Genomic DNA, 10,255 nt, shown 5'->3' on the forward strand with positions numbered 1-10,255 from the left:
GGAGCAGATTTGTTGCCTTGATAACACCACGACATGATCAAAGGGAGACGGTTACGTATGTATCCCTTAATCTGCTACTAATCTCAATAGGCAATTCATTGCGAGAAAAAAGTAATACCCTCTAGATAGTTCACCAGATTCCCTCCATTTGTATATTGATTCCAATGTGTAGGTCATAGCTGTTCAAAAAGTAGCTTGACAACAATCAGATATTCCGAATGAGCCGACAATGGGTAGAGTATGTTATTTAGTGAATTTTAATGCCATTGTAGCGTCTTCTACCAACCTTATATTTTGTTTCGACGCACCTGTCGCTGCAAACGTTTATTCACAAGGTTAAGTGACAGGCACATCATCCTTCAATGTAAGCATAAATTTGCGTTGGCATGTTTGGTAGATAGCGGCTTCAAATCGTTCAGTGTGAGACAACCAAATAATCCTATCACACTTTTTCCTGTCTGGGGTATCATAGAAATATGTTCAGGCACTAATAATAAGAACCTGCCTAAAAAACTAAGTACAAAACAAATGGGAGGATCATGCTCTCTGTTGGCCTATAGATACCTAGTTTCTTTATGCGGGAGGCGTTTCGTAGTCTCGCATGTCATTATCTACTGCAAGATCACCACATTTGTTTGGAAAGAAAGAGAGATGGTCCAATCCCAGCAAATTTTATTCAATTACTCTATCGGTTTGCTCATAATGTAATTTTATATTGTGAGGATTAAGCTTGAATGGCCGAACAGCGAGCATTAGTAAACAGTCAGTAAACATGAAACGCTTCGTTTTCGTTTGCTCATATATTAATACAATGCTATTCTTAACTGTTACGAAATCGGATAACGTCGATACCAGACATTTTATTTTGACAATTGAGTAAGATTGCTCATATTTTGGATAAAGTTTTTGTTGCTTATTTACGAGATGTTGTCTTTGCTGTACCTACTAATTCCTTAAGGTCAGCAGAATGTATATTTAAATATTTCGGTTAAATATCTTTGCTTTTCAATAGTTCAATTAATTCATTTAATAATAATCATCGATTTTTCCACCTAATTAATTAATGAATCAATTAATTCACTTTATATATTTATAAATTAACTATTAAACTATCTATTATACATTCGAGGTACTAACAAAATGTTTATTTTACTCTAGGTTTCTAAAACATCTCTTATAAATATATCGATATAAATCTTATGCGGTATTACCTCCCTTGTTCAAAAACCACGTTATTTGTATTTAAAGAATTAATTTTTAAAAGTATTTCCAGTAATCATCTTAATTTGTTTTTTAAACGTTTTTGTGAAAGAGATTTTCATATTCCCAAAGATAACCTTAATTTTATAGTGTATTTAGGTTGTTATAATGGATAATCCTAAGAAAAGAAAAGAAGATTTGACAACTGAAATAGAGAAGAAGGACGGTGGTTCTTTTTCATCTATCCAACTTTCAGCAGATGAACTTAGAAAAAATTTAGGGAATCCTGAAGTTATAGATTGTAAGAGCTAAGCACAAACATTTCTTTATTTATTTGTAACTAGTCATTAATTTAGTTGTTTGGCTTCATTATATTGTTCTAATTCATCTGTTTGTTTGTACGAGTAGGATAATAGATTCCTGGCCATTGCCTTCACTCTGATTTTTATTTTATCTATTAGAAGGGAGTTTGAAACTTTTGATTAATGAATATAGATGTTACTGAATAAGACATGAATTTGTTTATGTAATATTTATGTATGGGATGTTCTTGTCATGTGTAGTGTGATTTCATACAATACAAGTTACACTTTTAATCCTTAGGATTTCTGACTATCAATTATGGTTCACCGAAGCCTAAAGTTTTGTTCAAGTTTAAGTATAATGTACAAGAGTTCCTTGTTAGTAAATATGTTGCTGAAAAAGTGTCAACTCTTTTATTTGTAATTCTAACATAATAAAATTAATATTCTGTTTGATTTCTAAGTCTTCTGTAAATTTTAATTTTAAAAATACCAAAGGACTGTGGGAATAATAGGTTACTGGAACTTCAATTACAGACATAATGAAGGAAATAAAATTCAGATATAAGTGTTGTACTAAAACTATGTTGTGTTCAGTACTTTTTTTTGGATAGTGGGAACTCATCCTGTAATGTCTAAGGTTGGCAGTGGTGTTTTCTCACTACTACAATTTTTAATAATTTTTTGACTACTTGATATTTTTTTCAACTGAGTCAGTCTGCTACTGTTTAATAACTCATGTTGTAAATCAATTAAAATTATTTTTTTGCCTTAGTAAGGAATGTTGTCAGATATACCTAATGGTTAAAAAATAAAAAGATGGGAATACAAATGTAGAAAAAAATCAAAAAATCTTTGGCTAGATGTTCTCAAAATTCTACCATTTTAGGAAAATGATCCGTCTGGGTTTTAAGTGATGTTTATCGAGGAATTTATGAAACTTTTGAAGATTGGTAATATTTGTAAGAGGAAAACCGAGGCTAACTATACTGTGTGTGGTCTTAGAATAATGGTTGCCATCCCTTAAGCTATGTGGACCACTTAGCTGGGAATCGAACTATGTTCTGATCATCCCCACACCCAACTTGGGACAAAGGGGCATCTCCTCAAGAAAATGTTTGAAAATTAGGTTCATTAAAACAACATTTTGAGGCATTTACATTGTGTATTTGCTTGTTAAAATTATTCAACTAACACTCAAATGACCAACTAACCAACCCAACCAAACCAGGGAAAGTAAACTATCAAACTAATCAAAACTCCTGAGCACTATAGGCCGATGTGGTCATGGCATTTATAAGGTAGATGACATCACTAGTGTTATACAGATTGCTTCACATTTATTGCCGAATATATTTTATTGTTCTTAAGTTACCATTTTTGTATATGATACTATCATTTATATTTTTCAGTGGTTAAAGGATATTTTCTAAAAAATAAAGATGAGAATAAAATTACAAATTATATCAATGCTGGTGGCTCAGTATCAGAAATTTGTCAGCTGCTTACCAACATGGATCTTAAAAAAAGAGATCAGACTTGTGTAATATTTGAAGCACTTCAGCTAATAATAATCAAGTATGTTTTACTATACAAAAGTAAAAAAAAAAAAATTAGAAAAAATGTACCTAACTTATATTTAATAATTGTTCAATTAATTTCTTATGATTTTGAATTTCAGGTCTATTACTGAGTTTCCAGACCAAGATCAATTGAAAGATGATTGTAAACAGTTGATTGCCAACTATATTGGAGAATTCCAGTCATTATTGACTTCAAAAACATCAGTAAAAAACAAGAAAATTATATTACGCCTCTTGGCTGGTAAGTAAATATTATACTATATTTGAAAATACATGGTTACGTTTCTGTACAAATTGTTAATTTTTTGAAATGTAGTTCTAGCTACTGTGAGCACCAGCTTGGCTTCTCTGATTCTTTTGTCCCTTACATTAACTAAGGAAGATGTTGAGGCTCTTGTTGAACATTTTGATCCACTTGACGAGAAAAGTTTAAGGGTTGCTTTTATTCACTTTCTTTTAGCTTTTGTCATCGAACAAAGTCCTAAAGTAATTGAAAAATTATTAGGAAAGAAGGGTATTTTTTTGTAATTTGATTTACTTGATTTAACTCCAATTGCTGAGAAAAATACATATATTTGTATTGCTTTTAGTGTGGATTCCTTCAATTTTTCCTGGTCTTCAGTATGACTCACCTTTTAACGTGAAGTTAGTCGTAACGACTTTGGAGGGAAGAATAATCGACAACAAAGATTTATCTAAAACAAGTAAATTGTATGTATTTAATACAATGTCTCTAATTCATTTATCTGAATTATACAACTGGAATCCGAAATCATGGTACGATAAGAAATCAAACAAAATGACTGTTTTTAATGTAAGTTTTTTTTCTCTTTGATTTTTTAAAGCCTGTGTTTTTAGTTTACAAGCTATGGCCACTATGATACCCTTTATATTTTTCTGTTGTTTCAGGGACAAATTAGTGATGATGATAAAATAGAAATACGGACATTAATTCATGGATTACTTCTCAAAATTACTACTTCAGTAAAATATGGGATTGCTTTTCATGATCCAACTTACGGAACATCTAATATCCAGCGAAATTATACTATTAGTAACTTTTTACAGGTATCTTGTAATTTTTTAAATATATTGTTTCAGTATTAGTATAAGTATTAATATCATTCCTATTTGTTTTATTTCAATAGTTATTAAAATAGTTTTGGTCTGAAATTTATATTATTTTAATAAAAAAACATTAGTCATTGAAATAATTTAGTGATAATTATTGATTATTAAATTAGTGATAATTTTATATAACATATATTTTCTGAAATTTCTTTGTTTTCTTTTTATAATTTTAGGTATTATAGATGTTAGTTCAATGATTAATTTTTTTTTTATTTTTGGTTTTATAGAAATTCTCACAACCTTGGGAGGATAATTTAAAAAGAGATCTTTTACATCAGATTATTCGTGTTTGCCCAGACCTATTAAAACCTGTTTTAACATCATTTCAACCTCGCTTGAAAGTCATCTTACCTAACTGGCTTCAAGTGTTAGATCTGATTATAGAGGTAAGTTATTTTATTTTCTATATTTAGTTTGATTAAGATAAAATGCATTTATTTGAATATATTTATTCATCCAAGGATGATAGAATAGAGCAGGTGAACACTATAAAAAGTTAAAAAGGTTAAAATATTTTATCTAATATCCTCAATAAACAGAGATGGAATGATTAGAACTTATCACTCTATATATTTCCCAGTGTTGGTATAGATTCTGAGGACTGGATCACTCATTTTTATCCATAGTACTGCAGTATGTGCAGTTAATTATGCAAAACCACAGTGTAATGAGTAAAAATAACTATATATTGGTTTATTATTTGAATTAATGATTCATTATATCAGTAAATAACAAATAAAATATTTGGTTTACTCTATCCATGGACTTCTTAGTTTTATTCAAAAAACTAATACAAAAATGAACAGATTTCCATGGGAACTGACCCAAATACATTTAAAAATATGAGGAGATGTTTGAGGGTGCGGTCAAAGTGAAACACAAATAAGTTGGTGTAATCTATTTAATTGTGCCAACGTTTCGGCTAGAGTTTTTAGCCTTCTTCAGGGCTGTTAGCTTGAAAATCAAATGCCTAATCCGCATTAGGATCATCATCAAATTAGTTTTCTTGGTCTATTACAAAGATGTATTATTAAAAATGATGAACCAAAATAAGTCAAGCTTAAAAATTAGGCATGCTAAGTGTTTATAAAAGGTTGAAGCAAAAAGGCACAAGTGGTTTAGCATACAAATCTTACATCCGATGACCAAAAAGCAAGGTGTAGCTCCATGAAGGAAAGTGATCTCAAAGCAAATCAAGACTTGGTTTGCAAGTAGAAGTACCATTTTCTGTTATTTTGTATAGCTTTTTTGACCCCCACCCATTTACTAACTTGTATTTTAATTAATTATTTAAAGTTTCATTATACAAACTTTTTCTTAATTTATTTCAGGTTGCTGTTGATGTAAATTTTGATTTAAGGAATGTAGATCCTAAAAGTTATTTAACCATAGTGCAAGACTTGATAGTTCCTCATCAAATTTTAGAAGCAATCTCTAATGGACTGTTGCTGAACGCTAAAAATTCGCAAGAAAAGCTTACAGTTTTAAAGTTGTTGCTAATCATTTTGAACAGGTACAAAGATGTATCTGTCACCTTCTCGGAGGAATTAAAGGATTATTCTTCAGTTCAAGCTAATATTGCTGCTTACTTAATTAATGTAAGTCATTTTCTACTATTTGAATTTTGTGAAATTATAAATTATTTCATTTATTATTGTTTTTCATGTTGAATATTTTCTATTTAAACATCATTTGATAGTAATTGAAATAACTATATTATGTGGATTTAAATTTAGAAGATTAAATCAATGTTTCTTGTCAGCCCATTTACGTCCACTACTCTTCTGTATTGATTTTATATAACCACAATTTTCCTTGAGTGTCTTCCCAAAATTTTTTATTGCATTTTCTTTTCCAAAATTTGTGGTAACTAGTAAACTATTTTCACTCATTGTTCATGTTTACTCATGAAATTCCATGTTCATGACATGGAAGTAGAAATGAAAATAAACTATGATGTCACTTAAAAGCCCTGAGTTTAGCTGAACTCAAATTTCCTAGATTGAATCCTTTGATAAGTCAACCCCAAATGTAGTCACTCATTTTATTGGAGACGGTTTCATAAGAAAAAAAAACAACCTATATTCAGGCAAATACGCCCTTTCATTTTATGTCTTGAAGTTAAAAACTATTTACTTATTATATTTTTCAGAATTTACCCAAAAGCCATGATATTTTTCATTGTCTGAAACTCTCATATAGTAATATGGAATATGATGTGGTGAAAGAGTTGATTAAATTGCTTACTCTATATGAAGACATTTGTCCAGAAGTGGTCGATATTATTCGGTAAAGAAAAAGTAATTTATGATACATTCTAATTTTCCTAAATATTAAATAGGTTTGTGTTTTGTTTTTTCCAGATATGATGATACAATTTCTAACTGGGTTAAAGAATGTATCACTGGTTCTGAATCATCTGAATCATGTAATATCTCACTTTTACTGAGTATGATCAGGCTGGAAATCATTGTTAATCCACAAGATACTTATCAGGTTATAATAATTATTTTTTAATGGAATGATTCTTGATTTATACTAGCTATTGTATGGTTGCGGTATTATATTAATAACAACATTTACTTATAATGTATTTTCATTAAGTTAGTATGTACTGTATTGTCATCAAGTTAGTGTGTAGATAATGTACATAGGTATATTACTATCTTTAGATTGATCACAATACGGTCATTTCTTGACTTAAGGTAAAGAAAAAAAATATTTTTGTTTATGTCATCAGTTGCCCTTTCCAAGAGACTTACGTGACTGATAGTATTTATTACTTATACTGTTATTTTAAAGTGATATGATACTAGTTATCTTGATTAATTTTATACTTTCAGGAACAATGTTTGGACCGCTTCAAATATACAACTATGGGTAAAGAGGAGTCTGATATAAGGCTTGGTCTTGAAATTTTAAAAGAATTTTTGTATAAGTCTGGTATCTTCATTAGAAATGAAAAAGAGCTATCGTTGTGGATCTATTGTATGGAAAAATATTTCCATTGCAGCATTGGTTCAACTATTGCTGAGAGCTTGAAGTGGGCTTTAGAAAACATGAATACTGTTTATAGGACTTTATTAGAGGTTCAAGAGTATTCAGAAGTTGATGCATTACCTGGATTAAATCTGGATGATTTTTTGAAATGTATGACTTTTTTTTCCTAATTGAATAAAATATATATATATGTTTTTGAAGTATCTTTATTTAATATTAAATTATTGTTTTTATTTGAAAATGTAGTGTCTGTGAATGATGATGTATCGTCTTTGGATAATTCGGTGGATTCTATGTTTAATTTGAGTCCTCTTTTACCCTCTCTTCTTCATTGCCTCTGTGATAATGTTCCTGTCGAAAGTAATGATTTTCTGATAGCATTTATTGCTCACTATCTTCATCGTCAGGTAAATTAATTTTTTTCCTTGATCAAGATTAGTTCTTATCATTAGAAAAATATATTTATTTTATTATGAAGTCCTTCAAATATAACTAGCTGAGCCAAGCAAACCTTTTGCACAAACCATAGTTTTTTTATCAAATATAAAAATAAAAAAAAAAAAGGAAAGGGTTTACAGGTCCTAGGATAGTAAGCAATTGATATATAAAACTTTTAGAATGTTATATTTTTTCTCTTTTCTGATATAGATTGTTATCATGAAACCATAGGGCCAGAATCAGAGGATGGAAAAGACTCTTTATTTTATTTTATTAATAATAAAATAATCAGGGATAAGATTGAGATGAAAAGAAAATCCTATGCTTTCAGGAAGGAATTTCAGTTTAAATATAAAATAATAAATTTAATTATTACAAATGATTTATTAAAGAATTAATTTTATGTGCATTGATTTAACTAGTGAGATAAGTGAACCACTTAATCCAACTCAACTATGTTTTAGGTTTCCATTCAACCATATATTATATTGTTAAAGAAATACAAAAGTCCGACTGTAGAAAAAATCATTCACTATACTGAGTCTTGGTTAAATGCACCAACATCAATTAATATTCCACCATTTAACAAATCAGTCTACTATAATGCCTCCAGAAGTGTTTTAGATGGAAAGAAGTTTGACTATGATGCTGTAAGTATATTGTAGTGATATTTTACTTCTCGTGTTAAATAACGTTTTAAATCATAAGCTGTTACCATGAACAAATCAGAAATATTGGAAATGGACAATTAAATGTGACTAAATGTCAAATATGATAATTTATACAATAGATATGAACAGTGAACTGTTTTATTTGTGATCATGATCCAGTGAATGAAATAACGTTTAAACAAAATTATTTAAAGCTAATTCAAGTGCAGTTGTGAAGTTGAAACTAACTATGAAGAATCAGCATAAAGAAGTGATCTCAATATGCTGTGAACTTCAATTAAAATACCAACCGCTGAGTTTTTTCATGACATTTATAAAAAAATTTATATTGTAGAATTTAATGTTTATATTTTATCTTTACCCTTAATTGGGTAAAAATGTGGAGATCGAGCATCATTCTGACCAAATCACCTTGCACAACCGTTGTTCTAGTAACTGTGTTTCCATAGAAAGTACTGCACTCCTTACCCTTCATGGGTTGTGGTACAGATTTTTTTTTTAATTTTATCATTTAGATTTTAAGTTGTTTTTGTTTGTATAAGAAATGTATTTCCTTATTTAAATAAATGATGTTTTGACCTATATTCATATATTTCTGGAATAAATTAGTAATAAAACTAAACTATTAACTTGTAATCTGTTTGTCATTACATAAATTATTGACAAAATAATAAAAGGTTGTAGTCAGATACAGTTTGTATTTCAATATTTTAAAATGACCTTAACATCATAAAATAAATTTAAACATAGTAAAAATAAAACAAAAAAAAAATATATATATATATATTTGACAAAGTGTTGATTGACTCGAATTTTAATTTAATCTATATAATTCAATTCTAAAGTTGTTTTTTTTGTTGTTTTTTTGTGAAATCTAAATGGAATTTTATTAAATTTTTCTTTGTTTAATAAACTTTTCATATCACTGATCTCCCTTCCTTAATCAAATATATTATTTGTTTATTGATTTCAGGCCAAAGATATTCTGAATGACCTAAAGGGCAGAGAGCTATTATTAGAAAAATGCATCTTCATGGCCTGTGAATTATCAAGACTGGGGCAAGCAACGCCTGCGAGATTAGAACAAATATCTTCTCTGGTGCGCTTCTGTCTAACTGACACTTGTCTTCAAGTACCCATGAACCATCCTACATTGCTCGCTAACTTCCATCCCATGATGGACGTTGGTGACTCTGATCTGACCAATCTGGTGATAATGATATCTGAACACTGCAATTTAAGTCCAAAAACCATTGCACCTTTTTCTCATAGGTACAATTTTAACTGTTGGTATTCCTTTTATTACATCTATTAATAATGATTGTTGAAATTATATTGTAGCTCAGTGAGTAAGGTGCTCCTATCCCCTAAACCTGGGTTCAAATCCAGCTCTAACAGATAATTATTTATTCTGTTCTATTACCTCTGGATCAATTCTGAGTTCGGTAGACTCTCCTTGGGCACACCAAGCCTCTATAAAGTGGGTACCCTTTGGGCTCCCACGAACAAATGACTAACTACTATGCTAACTAACTATGCTAGCTTTATACCAGTGCCTTAGAGTTCTCTATGGTAGTTTTGACTAGAACGTTAGGACCCTGAGGGTTGAAAACATCTAGCAATGAATGCCACATCCTCTCTATAGCTGTCCTCTTACCTCTTGTCCAATGATCTTCTAATGTGGACCATGATCCCTCTCCATCATCTACTGTGATGGTGCATTCCAAATACAGTATAAGGAAGGAATATCAGGAAATTCTAAGACAGTACCATTGCCAACAATATTATATACATCCTTATATATTATCTGGGAAGCACCAGAGCAATGCATGAAAATTGCCAGTTGAGAAGTGTTGGTCCATTGTTAAGTGTCACAATGGACCGACACTTTTTCAATCAGTGGATTAAAAGAAGTTCAACTGCATATATA

The 10,255-nt window shown here is 29.8% G+C and overlaps 1 protein-coding gene across 1 annotated transcript in view; it reads left to right on the forward strand.

Annotated features, from left to right (window-relative positions):
- Window positions 1–1,212: 1,212 nt before the first annotated feature.
- LOC106677489 (nucleolar pre-ribosomal-associated protein 1) overlaps window positions 1,213–10,255 on the forward strand; it is a 19,486-nt gene continuing 10,443 nt past the window's right edge. The window contains exons 1-14 of the mRNA XM_014415464.3: window positions 1,213–1,501; window positions 2,915–3,080; window positions 3,184–3,326; window positions 3,402–3,599; window positions 3,676–3,899; window positions 3,995–4,153; window positions 4,444–4,602; window positions 5,548–5,814; window positions 6,369–6,505; window positions 6,580–6,712; window positions 7,060–7,366; window positions 7,463–7,623; window positions 8,119–8,304; window positions 9,299–9,597. Of these exons, the coding sequence (XP_014270950.1) occupies window positions 1,369–1,501; window positions 2,915–3,080; window positions 3,184–3,326; window positions 3,402–3,599; window positions 3,676–3,899; window positions 3,995–4,153; window positions 4,444–4,602; window positions 5,548–5,814; window positions 6,369–6,505; window positions 6,580–6,712; window positions 7,060–7,366; window positions 7,463–7,623; window positions 8,119–8,304; window positions 9,299–9,597 (2,672 nt within the window). The 5' untranslated portion in view covers window positions 1,213–1,368. The remainder of the gene's footprint in view (window positions 1,502–2,914; window positions 3,081–3,183; window positions 3,327–3,401; window positions 3,600–3,675; window positions 3,900–3,994; window positions 4,154–4,443; window positions 4,603–5,547; window positions 5,815–6,368; window positions 6,506–6,579; window positions 6,713–7,059; window positions 7,367–7,462; window positions 7,624–8,118; window positions 8,305–9,298; window positions 9,598–10,255) is intronic.

The sequence above is a fragment of the Halyomorpha halys genome, unplaced genomic scaffold, assembly GCF_000696795.3.
Source record: "Halyomorpha halys isolate HHAL.00 unplaced genomic scaffold, Hhal_1.1 Scaffold100.1, whole genome shotgun sequence".
Classification (NCBI taxonomy): Eukaryota; Metazoa; Arthropoda; class Insecta; order Hemiptera; family Pentatomidae; genus Halyomorpha; species Halyomorpha halys.